The sequence below is a fragment of the Dasypus novemcinctus genome, chromosome 24, assembly GCF_030445035.2.
Source record: "Dasypus novemcinctus isolate mDasNov1 chromosome 24, mDasNov1.1.hap2, whole genome shotgun sequence".
Taxonomy (NCBI): domain Eukaryota; kingdom Metazoa; phylum Chordata; class Mammalia; order Cingulata; family Dasypodidae; genus Dasypus; species Dasypus novemcinctus.
The window spans coordinates 53,167,143-53,185,727 of record NC_080696.1 but is presented as its reverse complement, the minus strand read 5'-3'; the positions used below and the strand labels follow the sequence as shown (position 1 = coordinate 53,185,727).

Sequence of the window (18,585 nt, the reverse complement as noted above, 5' to 3'; positions counted from 1 at the left end):
CATCAACCAAAAAAACATGGAACTTCTCCGGAGACTAGCACCCTGGAAAGCACATAGCATTTTCTGCCCTCTTAACTCTTTATTTTTCTCTGTTCAGAGGGCCCAATAGACATAAACATGAGTGAAATCGGGATGGCCGACGTTCATGAGATCTTCTCCAAAGACCCAGCCATCAAGCTTGGAGGCCACTGGAAGCCTTCTGACTGCATGCCTCGGTGGAAGGTAGGGTGCGCAGTGAGATCCGAAGCACAGGGAAGCCCACCTGGAATGTGCCGTCGGTCTGACTTACCATGGATACATGAACCATAGCATGTAGTAATTTGCTTCCTACCACTGAATACAAAGTGCATTGATAGAAATGTTTTGAAGGAATGGACTTAACTGAGAACTCTTCTGTACCCATAGAAATTTGCATCATTCTGATTACTCAGCAGGACCCTCTTGTCTTCCTAACTGAAATATCCACCAAGCAAGGGGTAGGGGTGGAAAAGGGGCTGGTAGTTCTCTTAAGACTCATTTGCAGGCATCATCTTCACAAATTCATTGCTTCACGCTTCATTCTCCATTGGCTAGTCTATGGTTAGTAAATAAAAAGTGGAATTATCTAGCTTGACATTGAGATTTCTTTGGCGTTTTTCTGCACTACTATAGTCAGAAGGTGTCAGTAGTGTGGATCAAGCTTATGACCTTGATTTAAATCCATTCTTTGAACAAGTGTTTATTAAAGTGCTACTTCTGTGCCAGTGCTGATAGGCACTGGTGGTACAGCCATGATCAAGGCAGACCTGGAACTTAGCGTTTAGGACAGTGTTTGCAACCCATCACTGGGTTATAAAATCAATTTAATGACCAGCAGTTTTTTAAAAAGAAAAGAAAATATTAGTGCATTGCACATTATAAGGGGAAGAACTGTTTTGTGAAACTTATTTTAGGTGTGTTTATCTGTAGATATGTTTGTACTGGGCACAGTGTAACATAGATCTCTTCCTTTGGGTTGAATGAACTAATCCATCTGATAGGCCTGCTCTTGGCTAGGCATGGTCCACCTAACGACATGGTTCCTTTACCTCCGAGGGTTGACCTGACAGCTTAGAAGTCTTCACTTAGAGGAGGGTAAGGTACAAAGCAGCCTCCCAGAGCTCCCCGGCAGCTGCCAGTTCTGCAGGGGTGAACTGCTGTCGAGCGAAAATTCAGAGGACTAACTGGCTCTTTTCTTTTGCTGTCACTTATTCCAGGTGGCCATCCTTATCCCTTTCCGGAACCGCCACGAGCACCTCCCGGTCTTGCTCAGACACCTGATTCCCATGCTTCAGCGCCAGCGCCTGCGGTTTGCTTTTTATGTGGTTGAGCAAGTGAGTGGTCTTTTTTAAAAAATTCTTTTTCTTCTGAAACAGCGGTTTAGAGGGTTTCAAGCTATTCCATCTTCAGTGTGAAGAACCAGTAAAACAGAAATCTTAAAATTGAGTCACCCTGAGGCGGGCAGGAAAGCAGAGCGCAATTCTATGCTCCAGGCTTGAGATGTTGCTCAAACTCAGCAAATTTGATCCCAGGGTGGAACTTGCCCTTGAACTTTGCCCCTTTGGGAGGTGGTTCTGTTCCAGTCCCAGGAATTTGCTTGTAGATAAGGAGCTAGGTCAAGGTTCAGGCAGAGACCTGTGCTTGGAGTCAGGAGACCTCAGTGCTTGTCTCATATCTACTATTAATTAACCATGCGACCTGAGGCATTAACAAACTTATCTGAGCCTCAGGGTTTTATTTTGGCTTGTGACTTTTGACTCTTTAGAGTATTAGGATTGAATCAAACACAGAAGTCACACATTGAAGACTCACGTAACAAATGCAGCCTGTAAATCCTTTTCTTTTCTTTTTTTTTTAAAGATTTATTTATTTTTATTTAATTCCCCCCCTCCCCCGGTTGTCTGTTCTCTGTGTCTATTTGCTGCATCTTGTTTCTTTGTCCACTTCTGCTGTCATCAGCAGCATGGGAAGTGTGGGCGGCGCCATTCCTGGGCAGGCTGCACTTGCTTTCGCGCTGGGTGGCTCTCCTTACGGGGCGCACTCCTTGCGCGTGGGGCTCCCCTACGCGGGGGACACCCCTGCGTGGCACGGCACTCCTTGGCGCATCAGCACTGTGCACGGCCAGCTCCACACGGGTCAAGGAGGCCCGGGGTTTGAACCGCGGACCTCCCATGTGGTAGACGGACGCCCTAACCAGTGGGCCAAGTCCGTTTTCCGTAAATCCTTTTCTTTGGGAGCGTTCTTGCATGTTCTTTTTCATTTGCTTGCTTTAGATGAAACACTTACTGTCCAGCTTGCCTCAGTCCCCAGCACTGCTGTTGTCTCCTCCCTGGCCTAGTTGACACATTGTCGTTACCAACCTGGCCTCTGTGGACATGTTTATAGTCTGTTCCTTGAGCTAGAGGCATTATGAGAATATGAAAGATTTACAGGTTTCCTTTAATATACTGATTTTCAACCTTGAAGACCTTTTTCAAACTCACCCCTCCCTCCAAAGCACACTTTTGAGAATCATTGCCTGCGCGGCTCTCAGTGGCGATGGTGCAGCTGGCCTTGTGCTGGGATGATGGAAAAATAAGCTGAGGGAAGTGGATTTGGCTCATCAGGTAGACCGTCCGCCTACCACACGGGAGTTCAGGGTTCAAACCCCGGGCCTCCTGACCTGTGTGGTGAGCTGGCCCACGTGCAGTGCTGATGTGCTCAAGGAGTGCTGTGCCACGCAGGGGTGACCCCGTGTAGGGGAGCCCCACGCACAAAGAGTGCGCTCCGTAAGGAGAGCCGCCCAGCGTGAAAAAAGCACAGCCTGTTCAGAAGTGGTCCTACACACATGGAGAGCTGACGCAGCAAGATGATGCAACAGAAGGAGACACAGATTCCCCATGCCGCTGACAAGAATACAAGTGGACACAGAAGAACACACAGCAAATGGACACAGAGAGCAGACAACTAGCAGAAGGGGGCACGGGGAATGGGAGAGAAATAATTTAAAAATATATCTTTTAAAAAATAAAAATAAGCTGAGAATCACTATCCTAAAAAGAATAGGATGAACTAGTTCAAAAGTCTCAAGAAAGTAACTTCCATTTCTGTTTGCCTGTGGCTTGTTGAAATTAGGTTGTAAAAAGCCTTATCCTATTGATAAGACTTTTTACAAATCAGTTATTCTTATTTAATTTCACATTTTATATGCCCATCATAAGTTTGGGTATTTTGATTCACAACTAGGCTGTAGCTGATTTGAAATATTCTCAATGACTAGTGTCTTAGTTGGACCTTCAAAACAAAACAAACATACTCTTTTCTTTAAAGACTAGGATTGTGAAGTAGAGCAGTTACAGAATGGTTGATACACTGAAGTGAATGATTGGCAAGAAGCAGGTAATGTGGTAAAAATTAGAAATGGTAATGGCAGTGTTGTCTTTACCTTTATGGGGTGGGCAGTCTTCTAAATGCTGTTACATGGTTGTGTTTTCCAGTCAGGTCCAATAAGCTCGCCCTTAGGCAAGACTAAAGCAGCAAAGATTTTGCTTTGAGAGTTCTTCTTAAAATAAAGTTCTGCATCTTGTAGGTTGGTACCCAACCCTTTAATCGAGCCATGCTTTTCAACGTTGGTTTTCAAGAAGCTATGAAGGATATGGATTGGGACTGTCTGATTTTTCATGATGTGGATCATATACCAGAAAGCGATCGCAACTATTATGGATGTGGACAGATGCCAAGGCACTTTGCAACCAAATTGGATAAGTATATGTATCTGTGAGTGTCATTTCCTCTTAATTAAAGAGGGTGAATCTAAAAGGATGTGAGAGAAGCAAAGATTGTAAAATCCAATTAGCTAAACCCAAATGTCCAACTGATGAATAGATAAATAAAATGTGATATACCCATCTAATGGAATATTCTTGGTCAATAAACAGAAATGAAGCACTGATATATGCTACACCTTGGATAAAACTTGAGAACAACATGCTAAGTAAAAGAAGCCAGACGAAGGACCACATATTGTGTGATTGCCTTTGATTGAACAGGCCCGAATAGGAAAATCCATAGAGATGGAGAGCAGATCCGTGGTTGCCTAGGGTTGGCGGAGGCAGAGAGTGGAGCCAATGGGGAACAATTGCTAATGTGCACCAGGCTTCCTTTTGGGCTTATGAAAATGTTCTAAAATTGATTGTGCTCATGGTTGCACAAATCTGTGCATTTACTAAAAAAACACTCATTTGTACATTTTGAATGGGTGAATTGTATGGTCTGTGAAGTATTTGTCAGTAAAGTTATTTTAAAAATCAATTCGAAAAAAAATCCAGGTAGTTATTCAGGTTGCTAAATCTCAGCAAATGAAAGCAATTTCAGATGGTTTGGAGCAGTGGCACAGAGAGTACTGTTTCACTTAAGACTTAATTCTCAGGGGAGCAGATGTAGCTCAGTGGTTGAGTATCTGCTTCTCACGTATATGAGGTCCTGGGTTCAATCCCCAGTACTGCCTTAAAAAAAAAAGACTTAGTTCTCAAGTGAGATGATTGATGATGTATGTCTCCTTTCAGCCTTCCTTACACAGAGTTCTTTGGTGGCGTGAGCGGCTTAACAGTGGAACAGTTTCGGAAAATTAATGGCTTTCCTAATGCTTTCTGGGGTTGGGGTGGAGAAGATGACGACCTCTGGAACAGGTACTACCCTTCTGCTGGTGTTTTGTAGAAATGTTGTCTTAAGCTCTCCAGATCAGAATTGTCCAATAAGAAATATAAGGTGAACCATGTGTGTAACTTAAAATTTTCCAGTAGCCACATTTTTAAGTGAAATTAATTTTAATAATATATTAACAGTATGCTTAATGTAACTGGTATCACATCAATGTTTAATCGGTATAAATGTTATTAGGTATTTTACATTGACTTTTTCTTATTAAATCTTTGAAATCTGGTATGTTTTTACAGTCATAGCATATTTCACTTTTTTTTTTTTTAAAAGATTCATTTTATTTATTTCTCTCCCCTTCCCCGCCCCCCCCCCCCCCAATTCCCCATTGTCTGCGCTCTGTCCATTCGCTGTGTGTTCTGCATCCGCTTGCATTGTCAAGCCGCACCGGGAAGCTGTCTCTTTTTTGTTGCGTCATCTTGCTGCATCAGCTCTTTGTATGTACTGCACCACTCCTGGGAAGGCTGTGCATTTTTCACACAGGGTGGCTCTCCTTGCAGGGCGCACTCCTTATGCATGGGGCTCCCCTACACGGCATGGCACTCCCTGTGCGCGGCAGCACAGCACGTGGGCCAGCTTACCACATGGATCAGGGGGCCCGGGGTATCGAACCCTGGACCCTCCATATGGTAGGCGGACGCTCTATCAGTTGAGCCATGTCCACTTCCACATTTCACTTCTGATTAGTCCCATTCCAAGTGTTTAGCATCCACATGTAGTTGATGGTACCATATTGGACAAAACAGCTGTAGACAGTTCTTTCTCTGATTGGATTTCAGGAGCAACTGATAATTTTCTTTCATGACAGAAACTAGAACATTTGGAAGCATAAAAATGACTTTTTCCACTTATAAAAAATTACACAATTATAACCTTAAAACAGCATAAAAAGTATCTTTCCACCTTATAAAACCAACTCATTAAGTGGCTATTTTCATTTTTCCACTTTGAGATGCAAAAATAAACCCGTGCTAATTTACAGAATTTTCTTTCTACAAATAACATATCCTTGAAAAAAAATACTGAAATAAATTCTTTGTGCATCAGTGGTTTTTTTTAATCTGTAAAATAACAGTAGCACAAATGTTCAGGTTTTGAGGCTCAAGCTAATGTACATGAAACTTTTTTATAGTGTTTGATGTGTGATACGCTCTCAGTAAACATTATTGCTTTTATTTTATCAACTTTAAATAATCTTGGAAAATAGGACTTAAATGGCTACATTTAATTCCATTATATAGATATACTATAATTTGTGTAGCCATTCATCTTTTTGTTGTATATTTAGTCTTTTCATTTTTGCCACTATTTTAGGTTGTGACATAGTGGATGTCCTTTTGCCTATTTCTTATTCCTGCTTAGGAAAAATTCTTAGATGTGGGATTACTAGGGTCAGAACATGGTCATTTTAAGACATATTACAACTTTGTGCCCAAAGTTTCTACCAAAACTTTACACTTCACCAACATTCTGTGTAAGTGCCCATTTCATTGAATCCTTATCAAACCAATGAATTAAATATTAGTGATATGTGTACACACACTTATCCATGCCATCAGATAAGGCTTATAAAAAATTTGTAAGCAACTCTGTGTGGTAGAAATGGTATAAAGTAATATTTTTAGAGTTGAGTAAATATTAATCTAATAAGGAACAAATGCAAGAATTTCTACCTATTAGCTATAGCACTTGTGTCTAGCTTGATTTTTAAAAAGAAAGTATGTGTCATTCCTTAATTACAAAGAAATAATTTCCTTTGTAAAAGGCAAGTAATACTTTTCTGGAAAAATTTCAAATAATGCAAAAATACATAAGCCAAAGTGCGTACGTCTTACTTTCCATTGACATCTTATTTCATTCCTCAGAAGTAGCCATTTTAATAAGAAACAAAGGTTCTTTCTACTTGTACATCAGCATCACAGGCATATCCTTTCTCTGCTTCTTCCCATGTCTCTATAGAGAGAGAGCCACTTCGTTATTTTTAACAATTACCTGGTTTATCCCATTGTGTGGATATAGTATACTTTATTTTACCCCTCTCCTATTGATGAGTCTCAGTCGTTTACAATTTTGAACATACTTTGTTCACATTTGCAAGTATATCTTTTTGTTTTTTGTTTTTCCTTTTTGCAAGTATTTTTTTTTTTTAAGATTTATTTTTTATTTATTTCTCCCCCCTACCCACCCCCCCAGTTGTCTGCTCTCTGTGTCCATTTGAGTGTTCTTTTGTGTCTGCTTGCATTCTGGTCAGCAACACTGGAATCTGTGTCTCTTCTTGTTTCATCATCTTGCTGCGTCAGTTCTCCATGTGTGCAGCGCCACTCCTGGGCAGGCTGCGCTTTTTTTGTGCAGGGCGGCTCTCCTTGTGGGGCACACTCCTTGCATGAGGGGCACCTCTACTTAGGGGACACCCCTGCATGGCACGGCACTCCTTGCGCACATCAGCGCTGCACATGGGCCAGCTCACCACACAGGTCAGGAGGCCCTGGGTTTGAACCCTGGACCTCCCATGTGGTAGGCAGACGCTCTATCCATTCAGCCAAATCCGCTTCCCTGCAAGTATTTCTTTAGCTCAAATTCCCAGTTGTAGAACTGCAGACTCAAGTAGTATACACACTCTCAAAATTTGGTTGGCCTTTGCCAAATTTTACGCTAAAAAAGATTGCAAATACATTCATACCAAGAGTGCCTTTGTGTACCTCTTTCTTTTACACCACTATAAATGTTGAATATAAACAACCTTTTAATTTTTTTTTCAATCTGATAAAAATGGCATCCCATCTTTTTATTTACCCCCCACCCACCCAAACACACCCAGCTCCCTTGTCCGTTTGCTTATTGTTTTTGGTCGTTGTCTTGTTTTTTTCTTTAGGAGGCACTGGGAACTGAACCCAGGACCTCCCATGTAGGAGGCGGGCACTCAACTGTTTGAGCCACATCCACTCCCCTGCATCCCATCTTTTTAATTTGGGTTTCTTAGGACCTAGTGAGAGTGAACATCTTTTCCATATACTTAATTGTTTGCCTAGTCCTTGAACCCACTTTAGCTCTTCCAGGCCTTCCCAGGTTGTCACCTTGGTGTTCCAGTGCCTTGTAGCACTTGTCGTCCTCTTAGCTCTCTGGGAGTCTTTTTCCCCCACTCAGTGGGGAGCTCCTTGGAGGCAGGAACTGTGCCTGGTTTTCCTTGGCACCATGCACAGTCCAGGCTCACAGGAGGCACTCCATAAATACCTGTCAAATGCAAGTGAGTACACACGTTCATATGTCAAAACGAGAGTATAATTAGGAGTCAAGAGAAAGATCTTGTTATAATATTCTCCCATGATTTTAATATATAAAAACAACCACAAATTCCATGTGGATCAAGTTTCCACTAAACCCAGCTTGGGCAAATCTTCCCTTTATCCCTGAAGTGGGAAGGGTAAGTACCCTAAACCCTACTTCTGAATTCTACTTCCTGCCTAGATCGGAAGCATGCCACGTAAATTGGCTCATTCCCTTGGTGATGGGGGAGGTGGGCAGAGACATCCGTTCTACTTGAGGGAAAACCCATCCCTGCTTTGACTTTGCCGAATTGCTCTAACTATTGTCCTATTACTGAGATCAGACCTCACTCTCAAGGATTATGAGTTCCTTTGAAATTCTTGTCTTTTTCAAAACTTCACGTATTAGAGGTGTCTTTTCTAAAACTGAACTTACCTACAGGATAAGCTGTTGGAGTATTTGGATGCAGAAACTCTGTTGTTAAACTCAAGGTTCTCAACTGTGGCACCGTTGATGTTTGTGCTGGATAATTCTTTATTGTGGGGGGCAGTCCTGTGCCTTGTGGGACGTTTTGCAGCATTCCCGGTCTCTGCTCACTAAAGGCCAGGAAACATCACCACCCTCGCTGCCTTGCAGCAACTGAAAATGTCTATTGTCTCACACCCCAGTTGAGAACCACTGGTTCATATTAATCAGTTGGTTAAGTAAAGGAATGAAAGAAGGATAATTGTTTTATTTCCACTTCAGTTACAGACATGGGACATTAATTTGCCAGCTTTTCTATCTAAGGCTATGGCCCTTTCTTTGATCACGGCTTCACAGATGCAAGTTATCTCATCTCTTCTGCTTAAATCAAGCCATAGTGTCTCAAGCACAAGTTCTAGCTCAGGGAGGGCTCTTTCAAGTTGACTGAGAACTGCTTTCAAATAATCAGTGTCAAATCCTTCTAAATATTTGCGATTTTTCCCTTTGGTACTTTTTAGTTGCCTCACCCATACTCAGCTCACATTTAAAAATGTTTTTAAATCGATTTACCTCTATCAAGTCTTTTCAAAGCAGTCAATTTATTCTTCATGGAAATAATAACTTTAGGCTCTCTATTGTTAGTTTATGCATTTTTAAATTAAATTACATGACTAATAACAAAACAAGTGCAGCTAGCACGAAGGGTTGACGTTTGGTTCTGCTGACGTTTGGGAAGCATCCACCGCTGATGGGAGTCGAATTGTACAACTGTCTTAGAGAGTGGCCTGTTAGCTACGAGCACTCAGCATGAGCACTGCTTGGTGTGTTTTATGGGGACTTGGAGAGCCTCGTTAATCCAGTGAGTCAGGTAGATGGAACTGAGTTGAGAAAGCCTTTTGTATACTTTATTGTGAACATAAACTTGTAACAAGTCTTTAGGCTTTGGTCACCTATGGGATTTTATTATTATAGGTAAAAGCCCATTTTCTTCCGTCTTAAACAGAGTTCAGAATGCAGGCTATTCTGTGAGTCGGCCAGAAGGTGACACAGGGAAGTACAAGTCCATTCCTCATCATCATCGAGGAGAAGTCCAGTTTCTTGGAAGGTTGGTACAATTTATTCCTCTTACATATATCCTCAAGACTTTGCTTTCTAGATGTCTTGGAGCGTGTTATAGCCCCTCAGCTTCTTCCTACCCCTACTCCAAGCTCCTACTCTGACAGGTCGTTTAAAGTTGCTGCTTATATTCTATTTTAACTTTGAGACAGGCATTTGGGGTGAAATGAGGCTATAGGTGAAAAATAAGATAGTACGATCTTTCAGGGAAATCACAGATCCTGTTTTTTAAGCTTTGTAGTCTCCTCTGCAGCCTTGAGGGAAGTTATAGAAAAATCCACTCAGGTAAAGTTCTCAGCATAACGTATGCTGATGTGAAAAAGCAGAGGTAGCCCCTTTTCTGTAAGTTTCCACTTCTGAAAAGGTGTTCCCGGGCTTCGGTTTTTGCATTTGTCTCTGTATTACCAAGAGTTGGGGAGCAGATGTGGCTCAGGTGGTTGAGCGCCTGCTTCCCACATGGGAGGACCCAGGTTCGGTTTCTGGTGCCTCCTAAAAACAAAGACCAACAACAAGCAAACAAGCAAAAAAGCCAACGCAGGGGAGCCCATGTGGCTCAGTGGTTGCACCCTGGCTTCCAACTTATAAGATCCTGAGTTCAATCCCTGGACCCAGCACCTCAAAAAAAAAAAAGTGACTTTTTTGGTGAATTGGGGAGAGGACTGTTCTCTAGGCCACTGATTCTAATTGCAGAAACTGTTTTCATGGGAGGAGAGGACCCTGAATCTTACCTGCCACTTCCTCACTCTGTGACAGTAGCTTAACATCACTGAGTCTTGGTTTCTTCATTTTGGGGTGAGGGTATTAAATGAAACAATGTCATAAGGAAATGAGAGGCATGAAATGAGAGGTGTTTTTAATAAAAATAACATTTGACCTGGAGGAGCAGAATGCCCAGTGGGTACACTTCTGTGGTTGCATATATTCTATCTCTGAGACAGGCCTTCCGGGTGACTCTGTAAATGTGAGGAGATTTTTGTCCTGGCTCAGAACCACCTCTACTCTCTGCTTAAACAGGTATGTTCTGCTGAGGAAGTCAAAAGAACGGCAAAGGCTAGATGGCCTCAACAACTTGAACTACTTTGCAAACATCACATACGACGCCTTGTACAAAAACATAACTGTCAACCTGACACCCGAGCTGGCTCAGGTGAATGAGTACTGAGGTGCGGAGAGAATGTTCATTTGCTTTAACCCACCACCACCAAGAAAGCAGCCTGGTGAGATATTTTTGGAGTCTACACTGAAGAGAAGAGAAATACATTGTCTAATGAAGGATCACAGGGTTCAAGGACAAAACGTAGAGAAAACACACAGAAAATGCCTTCGCTGTGTTGGCCCACTGTGATTGGATCAAGTCGGCTTGGGGGCTTCCTTCATCAGGACTGGCTTTCCTCTTTTCACAAGACAGCCGTCTGTCCTGCTGCTCCTCTCGCCCTTGTCTCCTGCCCTAACAAGCTCTTAGCCACACTCTCCAGTGCCACAGCTGTGACCTGCCATGGTCCTACCATGGAACCTGTTCCTACAAATGACCTTTGGAGCGTCTTGGCTTCAGAGCAAAGGGGCAAAACCACCACAGGGCAGCTGCGTTTTAGGAAGAGCGAGTGAAATGCCCCCCACCATTCTTCTACATCTCTGGTGTTCTCTTTGGTTTCATTAAAAAAAAAAATTACTGGCTTTAGGTGGGCGTTGAGGGTGGAGGGGAGGGATGGGGGAAGATAAATAGACATATATATATATATACAACAATCACTTCTTGAAGAAGTAAAATTGTAAATAAGCCATGTAAAATGCCTTTTTAAAATTTAATTTTATAGCTGGCTCCAATTCAAACTGAGGGTTTATACATTAGATCACTTACTTGATTCGTGAATACAGGAACTCAGTTAAAATGCAGTTGAAGAATGTCTTCTCCCAAATTGCTGTCGCTTTGGAAGGAAGTGGCTATAGGACATGTCACACACACACACAACAAAGTAATCTGATCTTGACCACAGGTAGGTGTCTTCTTCTGCCCCTCCCATCACCCTCTTCTTCCAGAAAGTCTTGGTCTTGACTTTTGCTCTGGTCTCTCTTCCTTGTTGGGCACATATACTTCCATCCAGTCTTTTGCAAAGCAGGAGACTGTTGTTTTTTGATTGCTGCTCCATCTGCCAGAGCCGACCCTCTAGGAGGACTCACTGTGCACACATCCCGTGCTCTCTGGTCTTTTTTGTCCTTTCACCATCAAAGAGAGAGAGAGCGGGGTGGTTTTTGTTTTTGTTTTTGTTTTTTTCTCTTGTGGAACTTGGCCACAATTTCTGAAATCTGTGCCTGAATTAAATTGCCAACAGGCTTCAGTGATTCCTCTGAATATTTCCCTTTTTGGTTCCAGAAAGATTATTTGTTCACTTCATTAACTAGTGATGCACAATCAAATGATGAAGAATTCAGCCTGGAAACAGGTGACACTTGTGCGTGCTGGGTGAGCTGGGATCCGGGAGCCCAGGTGCTCTGCTCATATTTCCATGTGTTTTTTGAAGTCAGATTCTAAATTGTGTTTGAATTTGTGTCTCTCTGTTTTTCCCTGAGCCAGAGCCCTCAATTCATAGTCTCTGTCGGTTTTTGCAGAATTCTGAAAAATGCCAGTTTTTTCTTTCCTTTTCCATAAACATATTTATATATCGTGACTAGGAGTATTCTGAAGAGTACTTCATATTTTTTTTTAATTGCCCTGTTTGCCTTCAGTTTCCTTGATTATCATGGTTTACGTGGATTTGTGTAAGCGGCGTATATATGTGTGTGTATGTGTGGGTTCCATGGACATATGATCCCCACCAGCTGTGGGAGTGATTGGCCAGGCCTTGTTCTTTGTTTGCTTGTGTTTTTGTTCTTTTGGGGAATAGAGTGGTATTCAGAAAATAATTGCATTTCAAAGTTCTTATCAGCTCATATGAGAGAGCAGGGATCTGCCCTTGAAAATGCTGGTAAGTTGTATGATATGTTTTAAAGAATTTTGAGCATTTGTGCTTTAAAAGACTTTCATGATCATGAAGGAACATTATACACGAAGTTCATTTGGTTTTCCTTTGTTTATGGTGCATAGAGCAATAAAGCTTTCTTTCCCCCTTTCTCCCTTTCCTCCACCCCATCCTATGAGCTAGCTGGGTTCCTCCCAGCCTACTCACGCTCTTCTTCCATCACCGAAGGGTATGAGTTGCTTTCCCAGTGATCAAACTATGGATATAATTTGGAATGATTTGCCAGTCAAACTCATTCTTACTTAAGGATGATGTGTGTATGCGTGGAGTGTTGTAAGGGGAACTTCAGACGAGACATATTTGTCATCACAGACAAACATGGCAAAACACCTGATTTTAAGAGAAAATGTTGATTTGAGGACAAAAGGAAAGTTCTCTCTTCACTGCTTAAAGTAGGGTCGCTTGCGTTCTCTTGTAATCATGTATACGTTTGTTTTATTAATGTGGTGTCTCTTCATGTGTACTGTTACCTGCCATGTTGATTATTGCATGGGAAATGTACTAGCTAAAAACAGCCAGGCGTGTGTGCTGTTGATAGCGTGAAATTCTCATGGTAAAGAAAGAACAGTCATAACCAATCGTGACCTTGTGCATATCTTGGCAGCTGAAATTCTTCAAGGGTACTGATGGTGACCCCTTAAATCAAACTTGTCTTTGATGGATGGCTGCGTACAGGGAAAGGGTCATGAAAAACATGCAAGCCTTTTTTCCCCCTTTTCACTCAGTATTTGCGGGGGGGGGGGAGGGATGTATGCGTGATATTTGCAAAAATATTCATTTTGACATTACGGAGGCTTTTGTCAGAGCCCCTCTACCACAGACATTAACCGCTGAGTAGCAGCCGCACATATTGATTGTATCTGCTCACTGCTGATGATGACATTGAGCACAGCTAGCTTGTTTCCATCACTACATTTTTTGTTGTTTGTTTGTTTGAGCTTGCTCTTATGTTTTAAGAGGTGTCAGGGGGTACATTTTTGCACTGAAATCTAAAAATGTTTTAAAAAAAACACTTTTCACAGTAATAGTCCTTGTCATGACCTTATTTACTCATGTGTTTGTACATTTTTGTATGTTAATTTATGAATGATTTTTTCAGTAAAAAATACATATTCAAGAACCAAACTTTGGTGGTCATCTCTTTGTCTAGGGTAGTTTGGCTTCTTGGGTTTCTGTGGGAGTTCAGCTCCTGTGTGTCCCTAAAAGCAGCTCAGCTTCCACTTTGCTTGGCTGACGTGGGTGCCTGCCCCTGAGAGTAAATGCTGTCCCCAGACTGGTTTCAGGTTGAGTGAAAGCCTCAGCCCGTGCAGTGAAAACATGGAAGCCCCTGGTGCCAGCTAGGCACCCTCCACTCTTGGGTTTTATTTCCAGAATGATTGAATGAACCTACGTTATTTCTTTGAGCAGCTGCATGTAGTTACCAATAAGCGTATAGTAAAGTTGAATGAGACACCCAGGCCCTGGTGGAGAGGTCCCTTGTGGCCAGTCCAGGGTTTGCTCACTGCCTGATTCTACTCACAGCTACTATTTATTGACTCTTTCCCACTCACAAATATTGAATGTAAGGCTCTCTGCCCAGGTGCCGGGGCTAGAACAATAAATACATTCAGACAGGGTCATGGTCTCGTAAAGCTTACCATACATTGGGTGGTAGGATTAAATTAAAGCTACAACTGCAGTAAGTGCAATCAAGGAAAACTCTGTAGGCAGCGTGGAGTGCATGGCAGGAAAGGCATCCCTGAGCTGAGGGGAGACGAGCAGGGCCTGGGATGAGCTACAGGAGCTGAAAGGTGGTCGCTGTGGCCGGAGCAGGAGGGCAGAGGGGAGCATTTCATCCTTAGAGCAATGAGTTCGAGAGCTTTAGCAGGTAGGGCTGTGTGTGATGTTATTGGATGGTGTAATGTAAAAAGATGACTCTGGCTGAAGGGTGAGTGGAAGATTGCAGGGAAGCAAAGGAGAATGTGGGAATTAGGGTACAACCCTGTGGGACATGTGGAAGAAGAGGAGACAGAGATGCTGAGCTAAGACCTGTCGGACCTGGATGTGGGTTGTATGTGGACTGGAGGAAGCCACCCAGACTTTTAGCTCTCTCTCCTGCATAGATGGCAGGGCCATTCTGAGATGGGGACACTGGAATAGGATCAAGTTTATGGGGAAGATCAGAGGGTTGAATTCAGAGGGTTTTGAGACAACCAAGCAGAAATGTCAAATGGGCAGGTTTGGTTTAGGGACTCAAAGGAACAGTTGGCCTAGATGGATTTGTGAGTCTCTGAATGTAGGAAGTAATTGAAAATCCAGGAGCGAATGGGATTGCTTAGGGATGGAGTAGAGAAGGAAGCATGGAGTTAGAAGAGAAGATAGCCTTTGGCCCATGCCTTTAAGAACTCCATTTAATGATGGAGAAGAGGTGGATGAGTGAGCAGGGCAGACAGAGCTATAAGAGGAAAACAGGTGGGTGAGTTAGGAAAATTCAAGGAAGAGACCAAGCAATTGGAGTGACCAGCCATATTGAGTGCAGCAAATAAATGAGGAATGAAAAGTAATGTGTTAGCAACAAGACCGACATTGGTAATGAGGCATTTTGCTGAACGGGGGTGGAGCACACTGAGAAAGGAGATGAGGCTCAGCGAGGGTTTAGGTTTTGCTTTCCATTAAAAACTCGAGTGTGTTTTTGAACCATGGGAAATGTTCTCCAGAAAGGGGTAACACTGTATATGAAACAAGGAATAATTCAGCAAGAATGTTCCTGAACTAGTAGCAGGGGACAAGAGTAAAAACTTAAGCAAAACCAGGAAGCGGATGTGATTCAAGAAGTCTGGCGCCCGCCTACCACATGGGAGGTCCCAGGTGTAGTTCCCTGTGCCTCCTAAAAAAAGGAAGGCAAGCACACAACAGACAGAGCACAGACAACAAGAGTGAAACAACGGGAGGGATAAATAAATCTTTAAAAAAAACAACCAAGCAAAACCAAAATGCAAAAAACAAAACCAAAAACAGGTGGAATTATGAACTCTCCATACACCATCTCTAGTGGCAGACACAACACCCTGTGAGTTTTCTTTTTTAATGACTGTTAATGGGCAAATGTCTGTGCTAAGCACCTTGTACACAATTAGTCCTCAACCCTGCAAGATCAGACACTGTCCCTCTTGCGAGAATAGTGTGAAAGAAGAAAAATCCCTAAATAATAGGCAAACAAAATATTATGGACTCTTACTATTTTGTGGTATCATTCCTCATTCCACTCCATTAAAATGTTACCTCCATGAAGGTAGTGACTTTGTTCTGTCCTCTGCTGTATCCCCAGAGCCATAAGAGATTTTCAAAAAACAGTTGTTGAATAATTGAATGAACCTACCTTACTCCTTTGAACAGCCTCATAGAGTAACTGATTCTAAGGATGCATGTGATTATTTAGCTATTCCCTGTGGACGTGGAGATTGTTCCAGTTTCCCGCCCTCACATTGAGCACAGCTGTCCGTAGCTCTCTGTGCACATATGTCAGCGTTAGGGGATCTGTATGAGTCAGGGCTCTTTAGGGAAACAGAACCAACAGGAGATAACTGTAAGTAGTATGAGATTTTATAAAATTGTCTGACACAACTGTGGGGATGCTTAAGTCCAAGTTCAGTAGGGCAAGGCTGCAAGCCGAGGTCTCCGTGGAAGGTCATAGATTTGTCAGACACTGGCTGGCTGAAGTAGAGATGGAAATTCTCTCTCCCTGGATCCTCAGATCACGTCTGCCTTTAAGGCCTTCATCTGATTGACTGAGACATCACTCATTGCTGATGGCCATCTCCTCAGTTGATTGTGGCTGTAATTTAATCCATGGATGCAATTAAAGTTTTTATGAAACACCCTTGTATTACAATTAGCCCAGGGCTTGCTTTACCAAACAACTGGGCAACATTACCTGGCCAGGTCGACACATTAGCCTAACCATTACAGGGTCCAAGAAGTGTAATTGCTGGGGCAAAGGAGCCACACATTTTAAATATTGATGGAACCCACCAAATTGTCCTACAGAAAGACAGTTTGAATTAACCCTTCTATCAGCTGTGAATGAACATGCCATTTGTGTCTTTATAATCCACTGGAATTCATTTTGTGTATAAGAGGTGGTCCAACTTATTTCATTCCAAATAGATTCCTAATTTTCCCAACAGTATTGAATAATGGTATCATTTTCCCATTGATTTGAATTACATCTATTATATGATAAATTCTGTATCAAGTCTCTTCCATCTCACTGAGCTATGCCTTTTCCTGCTTTCAGAATTACATAGTTTTAGTTACTTTCTCTTATATATTAGTATGTTTTTTAAACTTTTATTTTGGAATAATTTCAAACTTACAGGTCAGTTACAAAAATAATACAAGGGAGTGGATGTAGCTCAGTGATTGAGCACTTTCCTCCCACATAGAAGGTCCTGAGTTCAATTTCTGGCACCTCCTTAAAATAAAAAGAATTTTAAAAATTGAAAAAACAAAACCCATACAGAGAACTCCAACATACCCCCCACCCAGATACCCAGATCCACCAACTTTTAGTATTTTGCTACATATGTCTTATTATTTATTATATTTTTAAAAGCCAAGTATCATAGAAGTATAGTATACATACAAAAAACCCCATAAATCACAAGTGAATAGCTCTTCGAATTGTCAGAGTGAGTTACCTGTGTGTATTCCTATTGTTACTTATTATCAAAAAATTCTTGGCTAATTTTGAATACTTTTTCAATCAAATTAAATTTTAGATTCACTTTGTCAAGTTCCATTAAAATTCTCTTGGGAAGCAGACATCGCTCAAATGATAAGGTTTCCACCTACCATATGGGAGGACCCGGGTTCAATCCCTGGGGCCTCCTGGTGAAAAGAGAAAGCATGTCTGCGCAGCAAGCTTGTGCCCATGCGGTGAGCCAAGTGCCACGCAAGTGCCTGCATGGCAAGCTGAGTGCCCGTGTGAGTGCCCATGTGGTGAACCGAATGCTTGCGTGGCGAGGCGAGTGCCCGCACGGTGAGCAGTGCCCACATGGTGAGCCAGTGCCCACCCGGCAAACTGAGTGCCCGCACGGTGAGCTAGTGCTCACACAAGTGAGTCACACCGCAAGAAAACGCAACAAAAGAGAGACGAAGGGGAGAGTCAAGGTGAAGCGCAGCAGAGACCAGGAACTGAGGTGGCACAGCTGAACCTCTCTCCACTTCAGGGTTCCCAGGATTGAATCCCTGTGAATCGTAGAGGAGAAAAAATGAGAAGACAAAAAGAGATAAAGATACAGAAGATCACACAGTGAATGGACAGAGCAAAAAAAAAACCCAAACAGCAGGATGGGGGGAGGGGGAGGGAAAGGGAGAAAAATAAATAAGTTTTTTCAAAAATTCTATTTAAGATTATGATTGATATTACATTGAAGTATTAATTTGGGGAGACTGTATCTTTACCATAGTGAGTCTTATCTCCAGAATTACCAAATTATTTTGCTAAAAGAAACCTTGAACCATCTGTTCCAGACATAAGCACTTAAAGCCTTAAAATTACATTTTTTAATTAAAAAAATTTTTTTTCAGGCAGTCCCAGGAATTGAACCCAGGACCAGTTCAGTGCAAAGCAGGCACTGAACTGCTGAGCTACACTATCTCTGCATAACTACATTTTTATTAGGCAGTAGACTCAACCAAAAATAGTGTGAAAAAAGGAAAATCCCCAAATGATAGGCAAACAAATCTTATGGACTTCCTATTTTGTGTATTTGTTTGCATTAAGATTATTCTTTAAAATAGAAATCTTGGTACCGAATCACTTCTCTTGTGGGTTGGTCTTAAGAATAAGACTATAAATTTGCCATTTTAACCATTTTTAAGCCTACAGTTACTTTTACGGTATTGTGTTACTGCACTGCCTTCCATTACTAAACTTTTCATCACCCCAAACAGAAACTCTGTATCCATTAAGCAGTAGCTCCCATTACCCCCACCCCATTCCCTGGGAACCTCTAATCTACTCTCT

The 18,585-nt window shown here is 42.2% G+C and overlaps 1 protein-coding gene across 1 annotated transcript in view; it reads left to right on the top strand.

Annotated features, from left to right (window-relative positions):
- B4GALT5 (beta-1,4-galactosyltransferase 5) overlaps positions 1 to 13,700 on the top strand; it is an 88,379-nt gene extending 74,679 nt beyond the window's left edge. The window contains exons 4-9 of the mRNA XM_058287218.1: positions 98 to 222; positions 1,236 to 1,352; positions 3,587 to 3,774; positions 4,563 to 4,685; positions 9,446 to 9,547; positions 10,573 to 13,700. Coding sequence (XP_058143201.1) covers positions 98 to 222; positions 1,236 to 1,352; positions 3,587 to 3,774; positions 4,563 to 4,685; positions 9,446 to 9,547; positions 10,573 to 10,720 — 803 coding nt within the window. The 3' untranslated portion in view covers positions 10,721 to 13,700. The remainder of the gene's footprint in view (positions 1 to 97; positions 223 to 1,235; positions 1,353 to 3,586; positions 3,775 to 4,562; positions 4,686 to 9,445; positions 9,548 to 10,572) is intronic.
- The last annotated feature ends 4,885 nt before the right edge of the window (positions 13,701 to 18,585 follow it).